Source organism: Perissodus microlepis, chromosome 7 (assembly GCF_051167445.1).
Source record: "Perissodus microlepis isolate ML-2025 ecotype Zambia chromosome 7, ASM5116744v1, whole genome shotgun sequence".
Lineage (NCBI taxonomy): Eukaryota > Metazoa > Chordata > Actinopteri > Cichliformes > Cichlidae > Perissodus > Perissodus microlepis.
The window spans coordinates 37,318,297-37,343,188 of NC_140467.1; the positions used below are offsets into that span (position 1 = coordinate 37,318,297).

A 24,892-nucleotide genomic window follows, 5' to 3' on the forward strand; every position below is an offset into this window, starting at 1 on the left:
GAGGAAGATCTCAGCCTGGGCGTCTATTGTCTTATGTAGTCTGGAAGATGAGTGGATGGTGGGTGCAGTTTTCTCTGTGGTGGGGTTGGGTGGACTGTCCCGGGCTCTGTGGGGCCGGGCGGCGCTGCTGCACTGGGCCCCGGTCTGGATGGGCCTGGGCCCCCTTTCCCTGGCGGGTCGCGGAGTATGGGGGTGCCTACTGGGGTCAGCGGGGGAGCTGGCCCCAGGGAGGGGTCACTTGCCCCTCCCTTCCTTCCCTCCCCATCTCCAGCTGCCTCCCTCTTCCCGCTCCACCACAACCACCCCTTGGAGTAGGGGTGTGTCACCAGGGTGCAGAGGAGGCTACCCCCCCCCCCCTGTCCCCTTCTGGCTGCCTCTGCCTCAATTTTATCCCACAACTTAGACATTCACATTACTCACACTCTCATTACACATACATATAGGATCTTGGGGGTGGGCACGCTACACGGATTCCAAAAGACCATCAGGGTGTACAACCTCACCCCTGGCGTCGTTGCCCACCTCTCAATTTTAAATACACGTAGACATTGAGGGCTATCAGGAGGGACTATGCGCTTACCTGCTGCTCTCTGGCAGGTAGCTCCATGCCCTCCTGGGTTTTAAATGCACCTTAGAAGACACATGCATCAACACTACAATGAGCGGGTGGAGGGAGGTTTGGAGTCTTCTCTCACCCCCGTTCTCTGCGGCCTGTTGGAGCGGGGGGGCTAGAAGGAGGAGTTGGCCGTCCGACTGCGGTCTGGAGTGTGGGGCCTCCCTGCTGCTGCGGAGTCGGGGCGGTCTGCCTCTCCCCACCGCAGGGAAAAGGGTTACACCACCTGGGTCTGGGTGTAGTTCCCCCCTCCAGGGGCAAGGGTACCTAGACCCGGTTCGTAGAGTACGCTTGGGGAGTGTGATCGTGTGTACAGCGTCTCTTTATGTTTGTCTCCACGTTGGTTGAGTGTGGAGTAAGTGCATATGAGAGCATGAGGGTGGGAATGGATGTTTGTATCTGTGTGTGCCTGTATGTCTGTGTCTATATGTCAGGTTGGGTATCAGACGCCACCTCTCTAGGGACATCTCAGGCCCTCCAAGGTTTGGAGGCCTATCTCCCCCCACCACCACTTCCCCTGCCGGTGGCGGACTCCCTCAGACATCGGTGCGTTGGTGGTTCTTTGTGTCTGGGGATGGGCGTCCAGGTACACACCGGCTCACTCCTTGGCGGCCGCTTATCGGGGCCTGGAGCCTGGGGCTCGCTCGGGCCACTTCAGAGGTGGGGTGCCCCCGGCCTCTCGGCCTGGGGCTTGGTCACTCAGGCACAGCTGGCTGCCGGTGGAGCTCACGGGCGTGTCACTGCAACCCCCCCTGGCTTCTGCTCCGTGGCTGCTGGGTGAGCCCTCATCTAGGACTCTCCTCAGCTCTTTCTGGGACAGTGGCGCGGCTTCCCCTCAGTTAGTCTTCCTTGGTCTCTTGTGTTCTGGAGGCCTCTGGATGTCTGGAGTTTTGATCTCCTCCATACCTGCTTCACGCCCTGGAGGACGGGGCAGTGGCTCCCCACACCCTCTAGCAGATCATTACATGAAGGAACCTTTTAAAAAAACAAGCGCGTCCATGCTCACAGGTGTACACACGGGTGCTCACACCCACAAACTACACCCTTTTTGGCTCCTACCTCAAAGCACACTGTGTTCTGTTGATCTTATGTGCTGCACAATAATGTTTAATATTTAGTATTTACTGTCATATTCCCATATATCATTGTGATGTTGTTTATTCTATTACTCTTGTTCTCCTCTGCTTGTTTTCTTTTTTCTTTCTCAACAGGTGATCCAGGTGATCGATAGATGCATTTTTTTTTTTTTCTGCCCATTCTGTTGGTTTTTGTTTTTTGCCCTTGTCCCTCTTCTCAGCTGTTTCTCTTTCCCTCTTTCTTTCTCCCCTTCTTTCCCCCAGTCAAGTCTGTCCCGTATTCAGCAAGTGAAAATAAAATAAACAATAAAAGGTGAATCAAATGGACCATTACGGCAAGGCTGGGATGGTCAATTTGGTAAAGTAAATCCGTTGGGCATCTTTCTTTGCCTTTAGACAATAATTCTGATGGCAAAAGAGCCAAACGGGACAGGCAAAAAAAAAAAAAAAAAAAAGAGGGGAAAAAGGGAAAAACAGAACAAAAAAAACAACAACAACAACAACAACAATCAATGCTGCTTTAAGCTTTAAATCTCTTCTTAATGAGCCCATAATTTTCAGTATTGCTACCAAGACACACAATTCAGGAAGTGGAATAAGCCACAAGGAGCTAAAATGGTGTGTGATAAAATGCACAGATGTTGCCCATTTTGGGAAACATTATCTTTTGTTTCTGTGGGATGTACACCTGGCAAAAGCAATATTTTATCATCTTGGCACTGAAAATGATAAAACGGGCTCTATTTTGCCTTATGCCATGGTTGAACGGGTTTATAGGCTGTTGCATGAACACAGCCCATCTAACCTTCACAGCATCCCATTGGTCCGGCCATGTGGAAAACTGCATAATTTACTGACTCTGTACTAATTGGCCCACGTCCCAGCCCTGCCATCATTAATTCTGACTGAATGCCCCTCTGTTTTATGACACATGGAGATGGAATGACACACAGTGTCAAGCACCTGACAAAGCACTCTCAAAGGGCACAATTATAAGGTATGGGATGGCGTACCAATGGCTAAAGGCAATTTGTAAAAGAAAGGCCATATAGAGCATATTCCAAAGAGAAAGTCACAAAAAAGGGGGCAGAATAAAAAAAACAGTGGAAAGAAGTGGCAGGATTACAAAAAAGCTTTAACAGCTGACACGGCACTCTCTGAGGAGGGGATGGGACTAAGACTGAGTATTAAATTACGCAAACAATGCGTTAAACAACTGCTGGCCTTTTAGTCAGCTACTGTATATAGTAAATAACGCTTGCAAGTGGGTTCAGTGCAATTTACAAGTCAAGATAAAGGTTGAATGAATAAGTGACACTTGGAGAAAGGAAGAAAGATTTAATCTGCAGGTATAATGCGAAAATCATCCACTAACAAATGTTCCAGTGACAGAGTGGTGTTTATAAAGAAAGGATAACAACAAAATAAATAATTATACTTATCTACTGACTGCACACCATGACCAAGTATACACACATGCACTCACTGACCTCTTCATAAGGTACACCTCTTCAATGGCTCCTTATTGAAGATTCAAATTAACCAATCACATGACAGCAGCCAAAGCATTTGGGCATGCAGACATAGTCGAGATGACTTGCAACAGAATGGGGAAGAAAGGTCATTTAAGTGACTTTGAACATGGTTGTTGGTTGTATGCGGTTTCTGAAGTACTTGGACCAGCCAATCTACTGGGATTTCCTCACCAAGCCATCTCTAGTGTCTACAGAGAATGGTCCAAACAACAGAAAATATCCAGTGAGTGGCAGCTCTCTGGGAGGAAATGCCTCAGTGATGTCAGAAGCTAAAGGGGAATGACCAGACTGCTATCATACTTGAGGCAATTGTAACTTAAGTATGCACTTTTTACAATTCATGTATGCAAAAGAACATCTCTAAACAGACAAAACATAGAACCTTGAAGCAGCCACAGCAGCATAAGACCAGCATGAGTGTCATTTCTGTCAGCTAAGAACAGAGAGCTGAAGCTACAGTACAATACAGTAAAATAAAAGGTTAAAAAAACCTTGCATGGTTTGACGAGTCTCGCTTTCTGCTGCAACATTCAGATGGTTGGGTCCGAATGTAGCATAAACAACATGAACACATGGATGTATCCTGCCTTGTACCAAATGTTCAGGCTGCTGGTGGCCTTATAATGGTTTGGGGGATATTTTCTAGGCACACTTTGAGCATTCTTTAAATGATATAGTCTACCTCAATATTATTTCTGACCATGTCTAACCCTTTACGACCACACTGTACCCATCTTCTGATGGCTGCTTCCAGCAAGTTGTTGTGTCATTTCACAAAGCCCAGATCATCCCAAACTGGTTTCTTAAACACAACAATGAGTTCATTATACTCAAATAGGCTCCATTATCACACGATCTCAATCCAGTAGAGCACCTTTTGGATGTGATGGAACTTGAGATTCTTGAGAATCTTCAACCAGCTGCTGCTATCATGTCAATATGGACCAAAATCCCAGGTGAGTGTTTCCAGCACTCTATTGAATTGATCCCATGAAGAACTAAGGGAGCCCTAAAGGAAAAAGAAGGTCCAACCCAGTACTAGTAAGGTGTACCTAATGAAGTGGTCAGTGAGCACACCCACTTACTGAAGTAATCACTGCAGAAAGGTGAGTCAAAATTGCACACAGATGCACTCTCACCCCATGAAGTGTAAATAATAACGTCTGTCACATTTCCTGGCCAATCAGAGCACCCTTCTAGATTTTAAACCAGCTTGTGTTATTGTATAAAGCATGTCAAATCTGCATGTGCACATATGTGTGTGAATGCAGAGAGGTGTGTTTCTCTCCGTTCTGCTGACACATCAAGAGACCAAACACCTACATGGAGGTAAATGCAAGCTATGGGATGTCTTTTATTTCCTCAATAAAAGTGACAATAATTCAGATTTTACTTCAGGAAACACGCTTGTGACAACAGTCGGTGTTCAAAGCCTCTATGCAAACACCTAAAGTAGAAGCGCATAAAAACAAGGGACCAAAGGAGGCAGCTGAATGATCATAAATAAATGGGTGGTAGTGTATGTGTTAACGGACTGGTGTAACGATCACATCCATGATTAGATGCCTGTTAAAATTGCAATAAAAACAAGGTTATGAGGGAAATGGACATGTGACACTACTGAAAAGGGTTTTCTATATTCATTTAGGGAGCAAAATTTAGATTACAATCAATGGAACATGTAGCATGTGAGCCGGCTTTTCAACCACTCAGTAACTCGATTAGCACAGTAGATAAAATAATACCAAGTAAGTGCAAAAAAGCTGGGAAGTTGATGCTGATTGGACATTAAAGCTGATGATCCACGATCTTGTTTATGGTCTTTACAACAAGTCTGTCTTTTTGAACAAGAAAACCAGGACACAAAAAAAAAAAATGATAAATGAAAATTAATTGTCCTACAGAAAGAATAAGTGATTACACTACACTTCAGAATCACAGCAGCACATCAACCAGTCAAACCCACTGATCCTAATCTCAGTTCTGTACAATCTCCAGCACTGGTGAGATATTTTGATTTTGACAACAAACAAATGCTGGTAAAATAGCTGCTATCAGTGTATCCATAGTACATCTTCAAATACATATATACGTGGCCATTTGACCTTCAGACAGCAGCTACTCAAAAACCAAACGTTCTCTGTATTCTCAGACTAACTTTTTTTTTTCCTTCACATATGGCCCATTGGAGAAAAAAATACATTTTAATATCAAACAAGCAAATGCAAACACGCTTCAGGAAGTGTTCAGAAAATATTTGACATGGGTTTAATAATGAGCTGACCCAAGGGCTCAGAGACAGATGGTGCCTGTTGTGAACGGGCTGAAATTAATAAGCATGGAGCAAAACTGACACCTGGTGGCTGAAACTCGCAACTCCTGTTTGAGGCATTTAAATCAGCAGTGCATGCACGGTATGAGCGTACAAGTCAGCTTGGAAATGACTGTTTTCAGAGAATGATTTCTTATCTTTGCAGCTGGAATTTTTTAAACACCAGAGTAGTAACACATGGCTTTGGTGCATCAGGACTGTGCCACCCTCAACAGATATGGCCAAATATGACTCATGGTATTGATTACACGTGTGTGCTTTACATCCTGTGACAAATTAGCCTAATATGCTAATAATGCCATTACTAGGCAATGGATTTTGCATAACATGTCCTTGTTAAAATGTCTGCAAACAAATAAAAGTCATGTCAGTGAATGTAATTCTTGCCTTCCATGAGATATGATATGAAGCTGTATTTCAACGTGTACTGCTCCCTGTATAGCACAGCCTCACATTTCACTTTAGCAGGATGTTTTGTAGAGTATGATAAACAAGTCAAAGAGATTCTACAGACAGGAAATCAGGGACATACATATTATTAGCTGACCCATAAAAAGATATTGAAAGAGTACGGCCTGCAGGCATAAACTGCTTGCCGTGAAATCTTTCTTGCATATTTTTCCATATTTTACCAGAGATAGGTATGCAGCTGCTGTAGCGTACAGACAGAAGGCTGAATGGATGATATCTAATGATAGGTATATTATTTGCAAGTCAGTTTTACTTAAAAATGCTGCCACAAAACTGGGTCATGTCACGCAAAATTACAACTTTAAATTAGCCTGCATATACTAGGACACCTAGCAGAGTAATGATAATTGCATTTTTAAATTATTCACTCCTCAAAATAAATGGATGCGAAGGATTCGAAGCAAAGTCAAAGATGAGGAGACCCTGAATAAATAAACCCAAGCCGGATTTAATGACGGCTGTTTACAAGAAAATCGTAAAACAATTCGAGCAATCCACAGAGAAGACCTGGTTTTAAACACTGCTGTTTACTTACTATAGCCGTCGGAGCAGCGGCCACCACACAGTACAGGATGAGAGGAGGGACGAAGCTGGACTCCTCCGTGCCAGGGTACGGCTTCATCAGGTCAGCATCATTGCAGAAGAAACCCTGCACGTGGACGCTGAACAGGTCCGTGCACTCCATGTAGTAGGCCAACAGGACCGTGCCGGACATGATGACGAGCTGGAAGAAGAACATGTTCGGAGGGAGTTGGAGAGGAAGAAGAGAAAAAAAGAGAAGGAAGAGGGAAAGAAGGGAGATGTTAGTTGTGTATCCAGTTCATCGAAGGCTGTCCTGATTCAGATCCCAGGTGTTAAAAAAAGTAGATTTCATCCAACGAGTTGTATCTGAGTTGATTCCTGAACGTCGCTGTACTTGGTTACGATGTGTCTAACAGGTTTTAATACAAAACCACCACCTAAATCCTCTAAAATCCCATCTCTTTCCTTCTCTCTCTCTCTCTCTGTTTTTCCTCTGTCTCATGCTAACTCTGGTCGTGTACATACAGCCCCCTCCACCACCACCACTACTGGCACCACCATCACTTACCACCTCCCTTCCTCCCTCACCCCCACATCCTTTTATCCCACTATCATCTTTTGTCTCTGGCCTCCTTTCGCTGTCTTTCTCTGCAGGCAATTTTTTTCATACATATAAATATATATAAATATAGAATCTTTCGTCAATGATAATGAACCAACACAGAAATAGAAATTGCACCAAGCTGCACCACAAGGCTTTTTAAAGCTGTTTACGAAAAAGCAGCTGCATTTGTGTCACTCACCCACTAATGTCCCAATAACACTGTCAATTCAGAAAATCGGCTGGGGTTAAATATCAAAGGAAATCGATGACACATTTTCATTCTTTGACGCGATCAAAAATGAACAACAACGTCACGGGAAGTGGAAGGAATAGTGCATCAAAATCAGTCGAACAATACCAAAATACTATACTAAATGAAAAGAGTTGTTTAGTAAATTGGTAAATCAGTGGCACTGGTCTGCGCCTCACCTATGACTACAAATAAGCAAGTAAGAAGATGTTTTATTGATCAGAAGAAGAATTGATAAAGTAACAGAACATTACACAGACTGGCAAAGACTTGTTGTATAAGCACTCATACGCTTTAGCAAACTTTTTCTTGGTTCAAAACCTTCCAAATGTTTAAAGTTACGCAGAGAAAGTTTTGTGGGGTTTTGGTTTTTTTTATTTTAAGTATTGTTATTATGATTGGTTCATATAAAACAGGCAAATGCTTGTAATTCTGCCATCCAACACTTGGTGTCGCTAAGTGACCACAGAGTCAGTAATCCTTCACAGTTCTGCAATTCTACACTATAGCGTCACAGTAATCAGAGTCTTTATGTTTGCAGGACATTTTAGAAGGCATAGTTATCATTAAAAAGGTCAGTCTGACCCAAAGTTAAACATATATTTAGTCACCTCTGGTAGAAATGTCTGCCTTCTCTTACAGATAATGGAACTAGGTGGCATTTGCCTTTTTTGTTGCTCCGAGCGCTAAAGAAATACATGTCATGCTGTTTTGAGCACGGGCCTCTCGCGTCACCAGTAGAAGCATTCCTTTACTGCTCACGCTGCTTGGTTTGTGAAATAAGTCCCGACTTCTGTGAAACAGTTTTTCATATGCAATTTGAGTACCAGGCGAATGGCATGTTGTTTCACTACATTCAAGAGAAGACAGACATTTCTATAGCAGATATCTTGAAAATAGGCAAGACAAAAACATTTATATTTGATTTGGGGTCGAACCGTTCCTTTAATTATCAATCATCTCTCCAAAATGTTGCAACAATGTTCAGCTTGGTGTTAGGGTTTATTATCTCGTTGATGAGACAATACGGCATCACTGACACTGACAGCTTAAGAAAGAGAAAAGTTTCTATGAAAGCTGGCTGCCTCATTATAGAGTCATCCTTTTGTTTGTGCTAAAGGCTACATTTCCCATAAATATCTGTTAAGCAGTTCAACAGCCAATCACCTGTTTAACCGCTGGTTAACAAGTCTTTACCCAGCCAATCACATGGCATAAAATTAATCTAACTCTCAAGATGATCTGCTGAAGCTCAAACTGAGCACCACAATGGCGAAGAAAGGTGACTTAAGTGACTTTGAACATGGCATGGGTGTTGGTGCTAAGTGGGCTGGTTTGAGTATTTTGGAAATTGTTGGCGCCAGAGGTCAGACTGCTTTAAGCTGATAAGAAGGCAACAGTAAGTTAAATATACACTTGTTAGTGTATATTGTTAGAACACATGTAGAAGAGCATGTCTGAATGCTACAGCAGCAGCAGACTTACACAGTTGCCACTCAATTTTTCCTAAAAACAGGAGACCAAGGCTACAAGTCACACAGGCTCTGGAAAAATGGACAACAGAAGACTGGACCACTGTTGTCTGGACTGATGAGCCAAAGCTCAAATCATCTCAGGTTAGTTTAGTGAACATAGCAGCGTACTCAAATGACCTCCATAGTCTTCAGATCCCAATCTGATAAAGCACCTTTCAGATGTTGTGGAACGTCAATGAGGACCGAAACCTGTGAGGAATGTTTCCAGCACCTTATGGAATCTATTCCATGAAGAATGGTAGGTACCCAGTACTGGAGTAAAGTGAGAGATTGCAATGTTTGCACACCTTTTCTGTGTCCTGAGTTTAAAAATAAATTACTATATACAACTGCTGCTTTACAGAAATTCAACAGTATGTCCTTTTCAATTAAATTATTTCATCAAAAGTGATCGTTTTTCCAATAGAAAGCACATGACATATATATGTATTATATGAACTATAATACATTAGTGTGTGAACCAGACTGGACAATCTTGCCTGCAGGGTCCAGACAGCGAAGGCAAGAAAGCCGCTGTGTCGACAATGTTGGCACGGGCAGTCATGTGACAGATGGCTCTGTGAAGACGTCCAGGTGAGCGCACCTGTGCGTTTATGTGCACTTTGTCTGTTTTAAGCCTACTCTCTGAATAACACCAAGCTAGTTTATATTATTTTTTGCCCTCTGCTGTTGTTACCAGGATACCCTGCCGTGGAGAACATTTTTGTGCAGCTCACACACAATCTCATCTACTGCTACGGTGAACCATAACACTCTGATGTGCACCATATGTAGCCTTGTCACAGGTCATACCTCATAACTAACAATAACAAGCAAAACAGAGCCGCTCACATCAGCAGAAATCCTCCATCTTAAAACTGCTCGAGAGCATCCAAATTACAGACACGGATACTGAATCCATTTCATGATTTTATGATGTTCAGCAAACAAGCTCCAGTAGGGTAATCGGCTAAAACATTATTCAGGTCTCCTCTGAAAATATGTAAATTCCTCAGCTCGCAGAAATGCCATGTAATACCCTGTGGGATCACGTACCGAAGAATGTCAGGTATACGGGACACTGCATATAAACGGGCTTGGACAGATTAATTGGAGGGATGCTATTTATTTATTACTATTACCATGATTTCATTCAGTGTGACCTTCTACTTATTTGCATTTATTTAAAACAGGCTTAAGCTTGCCTGAAGCTTAGTCACAACCACATTTGTATTTGCTCGCCAAAAAAAAAAATAATTACAGTTGTTGGAACAAATAATTAAGCAGCATTTTACATCTTTACAAAGCACACCTATTTCCTCTTTACCCCACAATATTATTCTATCGCTCCAAACTATAAATCATAGAGGGTCATAAACAATCAATAAGCCATTACAAACGACAAGAGTCATCACATTGTTTTAAATCTTTAAAACTGTCCAAAAGAAACATGTAATTTCAGCTTCTTCAGCCTGACTCCGCTCTCTCAGCAATCTATAGTAGAGCCTGCACGGTTGTGAGTTACACCTATAATTACCTTTTGATGTTTAAGTGTACCAAATCTCACTCACCTGAAAAGAAAATTGTGGTGCAGTCTAGTTCCTGGAGGCCGCTCTCCACTTTTGTGACTTTCATAAGCTGGTTTTTCTGTGACACTTTCCCACCTGGTCAAAAGTCCATCTCTCTGCATAAAGCATTAACTTGTGGCTGCATTATATTCACTCCAGAGCCAGCGTCATACTGCATTAGCTATGTGGAGGGGAGACTGACAGAAGTCTGGCTGTAATAAAATGGTTATACAAAGTTAACGGCAGCTTTCTATTATCCTTCTCCACTGGAGTGTAAAATTCACCTATTTTAGCACTGAGGTGTCAGGGAAGGCTTTTTATTTATGTTTTTTGGTGAAGCTCTATTCTTAATGTGGTGTTTCTCAAAGCGTTTGGCTCTTGGTCGAAATAACTTGCCCATAAAATATGTAAATCTGCTTTATAAACATCATAACCTCTTTAATCGATATTTTCATATGTGTCTAGTATCTACATCTAATGTGAAAGGGACAGGGCATTTTGACAAACACAAACAGAGCCATCACCTTCACTTTACCGTTTTGATTCAGTCTCTCTTTGTTATGTATTTTTAATTACATCCTACAAAGTCAGTTTGATCATAATAGCCATCCAAAATTAATTAAATCTTTCCTCCCAAAGGATTTTTTTTTATCTGCTCTCCCTTCACTCCAAAATCTTTTTACTGTCAGTACCACTGCTCATCTTCTCCCTCACATCATGAAAACAACCAGGAAAATGTTATATAAATCCAACACAAAGTCCTAGATTTTCATTTCACTGTCATGTTGTGTTAGTAGACTGGAAAAAAAGACTGACAGAAATGGGCATCTAAGCCTGACTTGCCAGGCTTTAGACCGTGACATTACACTTCTGTTGTCAGACTTGTCTGTAAGTTACACAGAAGACAGCTACTGTTTTCTGGTTGTTTTGTTTTTTCTACAAACAGGCTTCCAAATTGGCTACTTAAAGTATAAATGAAAATGGGCATGCAGTTATTTTCAAATGGTTTTATGCCTTTATTTAATTCTTAATAGTGCAAAGACATATCAGTGATTTTTGGAAAAATGCAGGTTCATCTACTGTACTTTGGTCAGCAACACCTTTCAAAAAAGTTGAGTCAGCAGCATGTTTACGACTGTGTTTCATTAACTTATTTCCCAACAGTCCATAAGTGTTTGATCTATTTATCACATTTCATCCCCATCTTAACTGAAAGCCTTAGCTTCTCTGGGGCACCTGTTTTATACCTCATCATGTTACTAATTAACCTCATTGGCTGAGAAACGCTCTGCCAAACGTCTGCGTTATATAACTTTAAAAACTAAAAAAAAGATGAGAGTCATAACAGAGTCAAATTTTGATTCAGGTCCATTCATGTGTTAGGCAGAGTGTCTTTGCCACGTGGAGTTTCAAGACAGATGATTAAATCTTTGTGCAGGGTGTAACAATTGCTCCTGCTCAATTTCAGCAAACAGTACTGCGCTAAAGTCTTGATCCAACTCTCACTTCTTTCTATTTTTCTTCAAGGGAGTCAGACTTTTTCACTTCAGACCTCATACACAACCATTTTCAGAGAAGTGTTTTTATGTCTATTAACCCACTTAATACCAACCTATGAATTTTCCTGAATTTTATGAATCATTCCAAGCCACCTGACTCAATGGATGAACCAGTGTTTTATCTGCACTACAGTGAGAACTTAGCAAAGAAGGAATTTTAAATTGTATTTTTAGGCACTAGCAGTCTGTCGCAAAAACACACAATTTCTTTCTTTAGTTGACTCTGTGAAAAATGCTAAAGATAACACAATTTGACAGGCATGAAATTGTATTTTTGCACCAACAAGGAGATTTCCAAAGTGCTATTAGCTGAAAACTTGGCATATTTAAGTATGATATGCAGTGTGTCTTCAAAGAATCTGTGGAAATTGGACAAGCAGAGGACAAAAGAAGAAGCGACAGGCCAAAAAATTATATACAATGGATTAACAATGTTTAAAAAGTTATATCCTTAAGGCAAAAAAAAAAATCCAAGAACTAGAAATGCTTCTGGTCTAAGGAGCTTGGAAAGAAAAGTGTCTGGACTTCTTTGAGTTGCTTGAAGACGTTTCACCTCTCATCCGAGAAGCTTCTTCAGTTCTAAGGGTCAAATGGTGGAGAGTCCCAGATTTAAACCCAGTGGGAGTTTCCCCCCAAAGAGGGACAAAGGACCCCCTGATGATCCTCTACCTAATCACATGAGCCAAGGTGTGAACATCTTGGCTCATGTCCGATGGACATGAGCCATCAAAGTCCATCTTCTGTCCATCTTTGAACAGAGGCGGTGGTTTACGACACCAACTGTCTGCCATCTATAATCCAGTTTTGAGATCCCTTCCCAGACGCCTTAAGGCCCATTTACATCCTGGGCCATCTGACCTCAGGAAATCACATGATAAGGTGGGGCTAGGTTTCACAATGAGCTCACCCGAAACCCTGGCTGATTAGGACCCACACCCGCTTTCACACCTTGGCTCAGGCGATTAGGTAGAGGATCATCAGGGGGTCCTTTGTCCCTCTTTGGGGGGAAACTCCTACTGGGTTTAAATCTGGGACTCCCCACCAATTGGACCCTTAGAACTGAAGAAGCTTCTCGGATGAGAAGTGAAACGTCTTCAAGCAACTCAAAGAAGTCCAGACGCTTTTCTTTCCAAGCTCCTTAGACTACGATGACCTGGATGACTGAGAACCTTCACAGACAGAAATGCTTCTGGTTCTTCAGTTGATCCATCTACTGTTTACTAAAGCCTCACCATAAATGGTCTCAGTGGAAGGGTTGCTGTCAAGAAGCTATTCTTAAGAAAGCAAAAGAGGAGAAAAAGACTGAGGTATGTCGAAATATATAAGAACTAGACTTAAAATCAAAGGCATCAGGTCATATAGAGTGATGATTGGGTCTCATTTCAGCCAGTGGTGCTCAGGAACTTTTCAAAATTGATGGAATTAAGAATGTTAAAGCTAAAAATTGAAGCATTGTGCAATGAGCTTGACAGAGAACGGAACAAAGAGGCAGCGGACATCCAAAGAACAGCTTTGAAGGTCCTTCAAGAAGAAAGCTAGCCTAAGAGAGTTCAGGCTGTGTTAGAGAATAAAGGCGGTCATACCACATAATGCTTTTTAAACTCATTAGAATTCACTCTTCATTTTACAGCAACTTTACAGCTGAACTGGGTTTAGAGTATGAAGTGCATTTCAGCTGTTTTTGTACAAAAAAAATATCACCTCGGGCACATTGAGTACACCTGGGCCATTTTCAGTTGTTTTGTTAGTTTAACAGTTTTTAGAAACAACTAATAATATTCATACTCTGAACCTAAAACCATTAGAGCCACTTATTTTAATGAATATTTCAGACAGACAGCTGTTTGCCTTCACTGCTCGTGAGACATAACAGCACACACATATTCACATTAGCTTCATTTTCCAGTACAAATTACGTCAAACACTGGAATTCAGTTCACACAATATCTGACTTCTTCTGAGCTAAATAACAAAGGCGCTCCGTGCAGTAATGACTGCACGTTGGGAAGTTTGCTGTCTAAATTGTGTATACCTAACTAGAAGCTTTAATTAAAGCTTCTAGGAGATAAGGAAAACAAAGAAGATAAAAGAAAGACATTTTCTCAAGAGATTGGTTTACTTCCAAATAGTCTGGCAACCTGTGCTGCTTTAGCAGGCTGCTAACAGTAAGTGCATCCAGCTTTTTCTTCAACCATGCAAAACCTGAAAAAGCTAGATAGCTGTAGCTAGATTAATGAGAGCCCACAGCTCTATACATTACATAATCCCATGCAGGTACAGGATATATCGGTCCTCTCTTTGCTCCTCCCAGCTTGTCTCCACAGCTCAGCCTTTAATTAATTTCTCATAACTTTTCACTTTTTCCTTCTACTTCCTTCCCCCTTTTTTGCTTGTTTCATCCTATCTGTTTCCTCCCCCCTCATGCCCCATCTTTTTTTTTTTTTTGCAACCCCTTTCATCTCCCAATTTTCCTCCGCACACTCAGAGAGACAAATGGCAGCAACAAATGAACATCCTGACGTCAAGTAACAGATGAAATAAAGGCAACAAGTTACACGAATAAATAAACAAATCACCACAAATAAACATCCTCCCTGTCAGACTGCCTCTGGCAGTGAACTACATGGCCCAGCTGCTCCAATCAGGCCCCTCCGTCTTGATCACGTGACGGCAGTGTTCCTCTGCCTTGCTGTGTTCGTGACAGGCAGGGTGAGTAAGAGAAGGAAAGGAGGGAGAGAAGAAACAAAAGGAGCAGGAAAAAGGAGCGAGACGAACGAAGATGTAGTGATTTAAATGATGGGAAACTGGGTGAAGGGGAGAAAGAGCTCCTGTGGCACCATGTGAAATAGGAAGAGAAGAGAGAAGAGATTGAGGGAGGAAGCAAGTACAGCCGAGGAAGGAGGGGCAGGAGAGAAATGAGGCTGCGAGGACGTGACGAAGACATCAAAGAGGGGGAGAAAGAGAAATCGAGGATGAGCAGAATGAAACAGGGAGATAGAGAGCATGCCTTTGACAAGTGTCGCTGAAGAAAAAAGGGGGAGTAAGTGAAAACAGGGTAATGAAAATTAGAGAAGAAGCTTGCTACTCATCAGGGTATTACAGTGTCTCTCCTAGGAGCACTCTGCCAATGACTTTTTAAGCTTAGATTGTGATGCAAAAGCCAATAAACCAAATGATGAATCTGAAAGCAAAATCTTCCCATTTATTGGGCACTGATACATAGAGACAAGATGATGAATAAGAATGTAGTAAAGCCCAGTTTGAAAAATGCTAAATATGCCCTTATAGAAGCTCTAACTGATGACTACAACTACATTTGAAATACCATTTAAAGACTCAATATATAGCTGCACCTCATCGCTTTAGCCTTGCAGTTCTATAAAGCCGACTGCTTTGAGAGAGACGTATAATAAAAAAAAAGGTCAATATCGAAGCGTGAGAGGCCAAGTTGAGATTCTCTTCGGAATAAATATGTCAGATAGCCGAACGCTGATAGAGCCACCCCAATATGTAATAAGAACTGTTGGGACCAAGCTAAAGTTGGCAGTGTAGTATTGTATGAGAAATGGGGAGCAAATGCTTTTTGAAGCAAAATCTGACCACTGAGCAAATAAAGAAAGTTCAAAATAGGTCACATGATAGCATTTATTAATACTTCGATTCAGGGAAAATTCATTTTGATATTCCGGAAAAATAAATTACAACAAAAATTGGCCAATATTGTGCAAAGAACACGTACACGAAGATGTCGTCATTACTTACAGATGAAGTTTTTTAAAAGTCACTTTGTTCATCATCACACTAGCATTGAACATTTAGCCAGTAAAAAAGTTAATGTTCATTTGCCACTGGCATTGGTGAATGACACATGTCCATCAATAAGAACTGGCCTAGAGGCCGGTGGGTAACCCTGAAGCATCCTACGGTCACTAAGGAAAATCTACACTCCCCTCTGATCAGCTAATGGTTGCTGGAAGTTGCTGTTGGCAGGTGAAATCAGTTGCAAAGAGGGCGCTGCACCAAAAACCTCCTTGTGAGTCCGTTGGTTGCTCACAGAGTACTATAGCTTGCATGGAAGTTATCAGCTTGTCAGCAAACACTTGCTGTAGCTGTAGTGATACTTGGAAAAAAGTGTGACGCAAACCAGAAACATTTGCCTTTAAAAAAAAAAAGGGGGGGTTTCTTCGGTGCTGCAGCCGACATATTTCGATAGGTGAAACTTTGGAAAACAAACAAAAAAGTCTGAATCTTTGGTGCAAACTATATGCAACAATCTGCTACTTGGTCATAGCAACATGCTAGCGAACAAACTGGGGACTGCCACCAACCTCCAGTAATCACTCAGCATATTTTTGCCTAGCCACCGGTAGTTACCAAGGAGACACCAGCTGACTTTAGTCCTACATGTCTGGGGCTTTAACAATCTATTTCACAGCAGCTGCCAGCAGCTTCTAGCATCCACCCGAAACCAGATAGGGAAAAACATGTATTCCCTGGTGGTTGCCAGATGGTCGCTAGGCCTATTGTATATTACCCAAAATGCTCAGGTAATGTATCAAACCCACTGTTAGACTTATTGAATATAAAATCCAGTCTGATGGATAATATTTCCAACATATTGCTGTACTTACATTTAAAACACTGACTTATCAGTACTTACCACCTAGATGTTTAATGTGTCACCAGCTTAATCAGTGGTTACATTAAACCCGCCCCTCATTATATCTCCTAATGGTTTTTTTTGGTTGTTGTTTTTTTAAAGAGGCCATCTCAGCATTCCACACAGCGTTCAAGCACTGACACTTCAAAACTCTAAATGAGCAAATAACTGTACAATGGTGACACATCGTCTGTCTAAAAGAGCTTTTTTTAATGATGAGTCACATCTCACATCTAAAAATAATGTGTATTTTTGATGTTGTTTTGTAGTTTATAGTTACTGTTTATAGCAATTTTCTTGCATAAAATAACCAGTTTGGCTCAGTGGGGGTGAAAGTGACATAGTAACTGACTACATGTGATCTGTGAGGTAAAAACATACAATCACTGCACATCCATGGCCACTGTCTCCTGTTGTTGTTTTCTTTTATTTGTTTTCCATCTAGTATTTTTAGCTCTAGGCTTTTCAAAGTGAAGCTGGTGTAGATAATACTGGAGCAAAATTAGACAACACAATCTCATAAGTGACGGTTATGAAACCACATAATATTATAAAGGAAATTATCATCTAGAGGAAGTGCTAGTGGAGTGCTAAATTGCAAACAATGTACTGTTTGGACTGAAGCATAGACTTATTTTGGATGAGAGCTGAGAGGCAGAGTACACGCTGGATCTGAGGAATGGCTCCATTTCTCTCTTGTAAAATAAAGTATGTTGGATTCATCGGTTTTTGTTTTGTTTGTTTTTTTGTCACTTACTGCACTTTTCTTGAGGAGGCACATGTTCAAAGAGAAACCACGTGATGTCTGTTTCATCACCATTGCAGATGCTGAGAGCATGTGCAGCAGTTCTGATTCTCAGAATGGTTTTCACTCTGGCTGTGGGTGGAAATAAAGTGTTCAGTGACATTTCCTATTGCACATCCTATCAGTGTAGTCTTAAACTCACTACACATGCATGCGAGAGTCACATTTCACTTATCTTGGAGGACACGCCCAGGATCACACTAGCAGGCAGTAACACTAATTAACAGAAGGTAACAGTCCCATTATGGATGAATGTCAGGAAAAATGAGCGAGACAAAAAGGTCGGGCAAGAAAAAAGCATGAGATAAAGGCAGAAAGAACATGAATGTATAAACTGATCTGAGACTGTGATGCAGGATATTTCGTCTGAGATGCGTGTCTCTGTGTGAGAGAGAGAATGAGTAAAACACAAAGAGAGATGGAGGAGAATAACACAAAGTGTCCTGAGACATCTCTCTGATTAAGGACTTTCAGCTGACACAGTAATTAAAAATTCAGGAGCTGCACAACTCTTACACACACACACACTTGCCCAATTACAAACACGCATGCATTCAGCTCCACACTCATTTCAACACTTTACACTCTGGTTGTTCACTTATGGTAAATTAACACTCAAAACCATATTTCCATCATGTTCATTTGCCAAACAAGGGTCATATGCATGAATTTACCACTTTATGCAGAAGCCCAGATTATCACGCAAAAACAATGCATGCACGCACACTCCCTCACCTCTACAAAGATGAAACATGGGATGATGGAGTAGCTGCGCAGGGTGTTGTTAGACGCCATCTTGTCTCCTGTCGGGAGACTAACGTTCTCAGGATTCACTGCAGGGTCACTCTGCAAAGACAGAAACATCAAGTGTCAGCTGCCATCATCTGATAATGACAGAAATGCATCTACTTCATCTATTTTATCAGGAGTCCTCAGCAAGATCGGCTATTGATGAGAACCATGTTAACTATTACTATTTTTTTTACATTTACAAAAGATAATAAATAATTTAAAAGCAGATAAGAGATTGCTTTGTTACATTGCAGAAACTAAATTAGAGTTCTAATTGTCAAAAAAAAAAAAAACACTGCACACAAAGATTGTGGTTCGCCAGCTCCTTCCGAGGGATCCCCACAATTCCCAGATCTCTTAGGAAATTCAATCCCTGTGTTGTTGCCAAGGTCAGCCCTTGGGTCTTTTACCAGCCAGCTGTGCTTCCTGTCTATTTTTGTCAATCAACATAAGGCACCTAAGAAAGCTGTTTGGCCTTAATGACTGCAAGAGAAACAGTAAGAATTGGCTTGTGTGCAGGTGCAGTTTTCCATATCTAAAAATCTCCTAAGGCCTCAAACACCATGGAGAAAAACTGATCCCCTCTACTATGCAGCTGTAGGTCACTTGAGGTCATTTAAGCATCTGGTCTTCAGATTCCAAATGTTTCTGAGTGAGAAAAGAAGAGTTGGCATCACTTTATATTCACCCCAATCGAGTCACCGCAAAGTTGTGGTCATTTTCATAAGAAGTCCCCTGCTTTGCGTTCACCATCACTACATCATATCAAATTTCACTGGCATCCTAAAGCTACTGTTCACTATAGGAGTGCTAACCTGTGGACACAATTTAACCTAAAAAGTATATACAGTGATGTGCAAAAGTCTTGAACCTTGAGCTGCACAACACGCTTTTTTATTCTTCTTAGTCTTAATTAGTCTTTAATTTCTTCTTAGTCTTCAGGAAAAGTTCTCCAGGCTTCTTTAAGGGCATTCTCCTCCACCATATTTTACACATGGCTGTAGACACTCGTTGTTGTATATCTCTCCTGATCTTCTCCATACATATTGATAATGATTTAAAACAAATGTTTCAAATTTGTATTCATCACTACATAAAACCTGCTGCCACTGATTTTCACTTCAGCTCTCGTATAATGTGGCCTTTTCTCTCAGTTTCTCTTCCTGATGAATGGCTTCTTGACAGCCACCGTTCCACTGACATTTCTGATGAAGTCTTGGCGAATATTAAAGACCGTCTGAAGGGCTAAATGCATGTCTCCCGTCCTGTGTCAGGTCATTGCTGGATTTCTTCCTACTTTTAAAGGCATGACTTTCAGATACTGCTCATGTGCTGTAGAGGTTTTTTTATGTCTGTCACTTTTGCCCTCCACAACAAATTGTCATTTTTTGTTATTATTTAAATATTGCTTATGCCACCAACAAATTATTTATTTTGTGATAGGCAGTTAGCAACAAAAGTGCCTAAAGATACCATTTAAAATAGCTTCTTTGCTAAATACTCTGTTCTCTGTAGACTAAACAGGTCAATCCCTCAAGTTAGTTGCCTTAAATGATTCAAGCTAAGCCACTTAACTTGACCTAGCTTAACCAAGAAAAAGGAAATACTCTTTTTAGACTAAAAAAGGGCGAAAAAGCAGCCAATGTCCAAAGCAAAAGTTTGGAAAAACTGTGAAAAAGCTTGAAGAACCATTTCTCATGAACACGTCTGGTTCCTTTGAAGCAAAATGAGGGTTGGCTCAAGACTTTTGCACAGTCTTCACTTTTTGTTAATTTTCTTAGCTGGTTTTTTGCTAATTTCTCAGTCTGGGTAAAGCTCTTTAACTGTATTTTTAACAGCACAAAGCCCAATACAAAACACATCTTCAGAAAGCATTTACTAATCCTGTCAGCTTTGTTCAGTTGAGAACAAAAGCAAATTCTTAATGAAACAACACGGCAGTATTAACCTTATTAATAAAATTCAATTTAACTTCTGAAGCCGCGCTGATGGAGCCAATCTTCTGCACTCGAACTGCCGCTGCTTCCGTTCTCCTTCTGTCAATCTGTCGTGTTCTTTAACTGCATTTCATTATGGCTTCTAATTGTCGAAAAACAATAACATAGCTATTCCCCACAGAGAACAGCAAGCTCACTAGTGAGCGTGAGAAACAAATATGTAGTGAACAACACCATACTGGAAAAACAAAAACAGCAGTGTCATTTGATTTTCTGCATCCAAACCAGTCTGATATGGCTTTCAGTTTCCAATTGCTGAACACTGGCAGCGCAAGAGGTGCCTTACAGTTTCAGTGGGTGTAGATTAGGCAGGATTAAAAAGTGGTTAAGGAAATCCAGAAATGTCAGTATCTGCTGGAGTAATTGTTGATTTATTCGTGTTAATCAACAAAGCTCTGACCTCACGCAGATATTTAATGTGTCTTATTGGCTTGTAATCGCTCCTAATTCCTCATTAAAGGGTAACCTTGCTAATTTGAGCTTCTCTCTATCTACAGCACAATTCTGAATCATGAAAGGCTGGAGGAGCATGAACGAGGGGGTCTGTTACAGAGCAAAGTTGGAGAGAAAAATAGCAGTTATTTAATTTGTGCTTTCTTAGTTTCTTTCTCTTTTTCTATCTTTTATCTAAACTATTCATCATAAATGAACACCTGCTACAGAAAGATTAGATGGTAGAATTATACTACTTCTGCTTTATACCTCATATATATTCATGCATATACATATCTTATGAGCGCCTCAATTTAATATTTGAGGCTGTGTGCCTTTATAATATAATATTCTTAAAAAGCTGCTACAAGTAAAGAATTAGTATAAATTAATACTTTCACATTTTGTTGTAGGGTTGTTTATCAACATTGGTTCTTTTAAGGGTAGTGACTAAATGACCAAGTTTGGATTCACACTAAATCAATCACATTTCTCTACCAAGGCACAGATGAGAGCAGGTGAGACAAGAAAAAAAAAAGAGAGACCATGTGACATCACTTCCAACAAACGTAGCAACCTACAAGTTGTTTCAGGCTTTCACTATGCGTGATTTTCACTACACAAAACCTGAACTAAAAGAATTCATCAAATTCATCATTAATTCAAAAGCAACTTATATTAGACTGAGCGTAACAAGGTAAGGGTCTAGAAACATAACTGCAAAAAAGCTGCTCAATTAAAAAACAACTAGACACTAACACAACCAAACAAATATGTGTGCTATTGATATAATGTTTAAAAATTTCATTTTTGAACATTATAGCCAACATCAATACTGGTGCAAGGCTAAAACTGTTTCACTAGGTTCCTCTAAGAGAAGTGTTACTCAAATTACAAATGCATGGCAGTGGGTGCATTAATGAAAACTTCAGAGAACATACAAACGCATAAGGCCAAACACACAAAGCCATTAACTTGCATCTATTAAAAATCATAGTTATTTTTAGTATGCAATTCAGAATGAGATGCAATTTTTCAGATGATAATCTCTATAGTCAAGAATCAAGCAAAGAAAAAAAAACCTTACAGAGACTGCAGGGAAATCGTACAGTCTGGTGACAAGAGTCACAGCTAATGCAATGATTCTGGGTGGTCTGTTAACTCATTCCAGTTTGCTATAGTATCACTAGTGAAACTAGATGTTACACAGCAGGCTAAAACAACCATCAGGCCACTGAGAAATGTCCCAGTGCTCCCAACTGGCTAGCAGTCACTGCGGATAATGATCACATGACCATGCATCCTATATGTGTTTAAAGCTACAGTAGGCAGGAATCTATACACATCCTCCTGCAGCAGTTCTCTCTCCCCTCCCTCTTCTAAGCCCAGAGATGCACACATATGCAAGTGCTTCATGAACTTTCCTTTTCCAGATGAAAGACTTCGTCAGATCTGGTCCTGAAAAGCAACATCCTAAAATCTCCCATCAAGGACTAGATTTTCTAAAAACAGAGCCCAGAGGAAGTGCGGGAAAACATCGTAAGTACAATATACGCCAAAATGTTTTTTGGGGGGATTTTTTCCCAAATGATGCCAAAACAAGTATACAAAAATACATTAGTCTCTGCATTTCTTCCTCCCACTTTCTAAAAGAAGTGCCTCCCAGCAGAAGCTTTACATTAAAAGAACAAACAGGAAGGTGCATCAATTTTTAAACGCAGGGAAACAAACAGATGAAACACCCAGAATTTCAAGTTTTTACCTTAAAGGTCATGAATAAAGTAAGTAAACTGTACACAATGAATTAAGATTTAATTTGATTTATAAGATTTATAGTTGTTAATGTATAGATAATTATTATCCATTATTAGATAAATATATTAACTACAAATTATTAAAATAACTAATAGCTTGTTAAAGGGACATAGCAGTTCAGCAGTTAGCTCAAAGATTTTTTTCTCATTTTATTAAATTGCCTCAAGTTGTCTATATGCTGAAAAGACACAGTAAATGTTTAGTTTAATGCCTTTACTGGAACACACTACCAGACTTTGTTCAAGATGTCAACATACCCACCATACTCCTAATTGTTTTGTAACTGCATTTGTCCCTGTGTGGTATTAGATTACAAGGGACAGACTTCAACAACACGACATTTAATAGTGATGCTGCACTTACTTCACTTACTAAATTGAGAGTGATTCAATGTGAACCTACTAATATTAAATTTGAAATTCAAATGCATCTTTACCCTTCATACTTTTTTACTTATGCATGTCACAAAAAGTTAATTAAGATCTACAATCACTAGACACTTTATTAGGTATATCTGGTACATATTTGACACACTGTTAGTTCCCCTTAGTTCCTCGTGTTCTTGAACACCGCCTCACTGTACAAAAATGGCCTCCACAGATTTCAGTCAGATCAGGATGGGAGATGGGAACGGGTAGATTCAGATCATGGATGTGCAGCCGACAAATCTGCAACAATTGTGTGATGACATTAAGTCAATATGGAAAAAATAATCTCAGGCAAGTTTCCACCACCTCACGGAATCTTTACCACAAAGAATTAAGGCAGTCTAGGTGTGCCTAACAAAGTGCCCAATGAGTGTGTTTCCCTGTTATTACTGATGATTTAGAAGAGGTAGCAAAGGCAACTGCATTAGCAATAATATTACCAAAATATTAGCATCTGCTATACAGCACTGTATACTGGAAATACACAATAAGCCGGTCTCTCTGCTAAGTTAAAGCCTCACACAAAGATTTATTGATCCCAACACTCACCCTGATTTGAAACCAAACACTTCAGTTTCACTGAGTCATTAGACAAAGGCAGACAGCAATGTTGGCATGTCTAATCAGTCCCTAAGTGCCCGTCCCATCTCATTTAACACTCAATCCAGGCTACTCAAGACAGTATTAGATAGCAACAATCCACCCATCAGTTTTGTGGCTGCAGGATATCATGCTGCTACATCTTATATACCCATAAAAGAAAATGTTCCAGTCTATCTTCATCTACCCGTGAAGAAAGATCAGTGCACGTGTTGCTGTAACACAGCATCACTACAGACGTGGAACAGACTTGCTTTGTTGCCCAAGGTCACATGAGCAGTGTGGATAGCTGTCTAGTGTGTGTGAACTGAGGTGTTCCGGTTTAAGGATCGACTTCCAGTTCACTAAAATTGCCAGCACCCACATCAAAAGCCTTGAATGTCATAGAAAAATCTATTAATGGAACCCTACGCTAGTCATCCTTGCAATCCATCTCAGTACACATTAACAGTATCATCAGCCTCCGGTGACTCAGTAACTTTTCAGATTATGGCATCAACAGCAGAGAAGAAATTGAATAGTCATAGTCATAAAAAAGCCTCCCAAAGTCAGTGACCATACTAATCACATTAACAGACTCCAAGGTATGATATGTTTAAAAAAAAAAACAACAAAAAAAAAACTCAAGAGCAATTATTTATAATTTCTACATCTTACTGCATTCAACCATGATTTTACAAAGGCAGTCAAATGGAAAGACTTGCTGTTATTTTTGTTGTTTTGCGTTTGTCGTTGTGGTAAATCTGATCAGAGATACTTGTTTGAGTTTTTATGTACTACTAAATAACTCCCAGTGTATTTAGTATGCATGGACAACAGGGTACATTTGTTTTTCTAGACTGGTGCATTAAAAATGTGTTACCTTTGAGATTTAAGTGAAAGCACAGCTGATGATAGTCAACAAAAATAGTCAGTAGAGCCCAGCCGATGAAGACATTTGGACAAAATATCTGTATTTGTGTAAAACAAATCAGTAATATGGCCTAGGAGTGAGCGGTATAAACGGTATACAGTAGAAACGATATGAATTTGGCCAATGGTAGAGATTTTGACTATACCGCAATAGCGCATGTTGATGGTGTCATCAAGCGGCGCCTGTTTTGGTCTAAAGCATCGCAGCGGCTGCAAGCAATATCATCTGCAAATTGGGTGACAGTAGCGAAGAGACGAAGCACGTTTTGGAATATCAGCCAAAAACTGTGCTTCCTCCACTTCCGTACCATTGATTCATTAGTGTTGAATTCTCTCGCAGCTGCTCTATTCCCATGTTGTTGCAGTATATTAATAACTAACCTCGTATTGTGGATGGATAATCTCAG

At 40.5% G+C, this 24,892-nt stretch overlaps 1 protein-coding gene across 3 annotated transcripts in view; it reads right to left on the bottom strand.

The window, feature by feature from the left end:
- The window catches only part of plppr1 (phospholipid phosphatase related 1), a 56,651-nt gene that overhangs the window by 18,526 nt on the left and 13,233 nt on the right, over positions 1-24,892 (bottom strand). For all 3 annotated transcript variants that reach the window (XM_084934866.1, XM_084934867.1, XM_084934868.1), the window contains exons 2-3: positions 18,245-18,355; positions 6,563-6,751 (exon numbers count right to left, since the gene is read on the bottom strand). In XM_084934866.1, coding sequence (XP_084790992.1) covers positions 6,563-6,751; positions 18,245-18,304 — 249 coding nt within the window. In that variant the 5' untranslated portion in view covers positions 18,305-18,355. The remainder of the gene's footprint in view (positions 1-6,562; positions 6,752-18,244; positions 18,356-24,892) is intronic.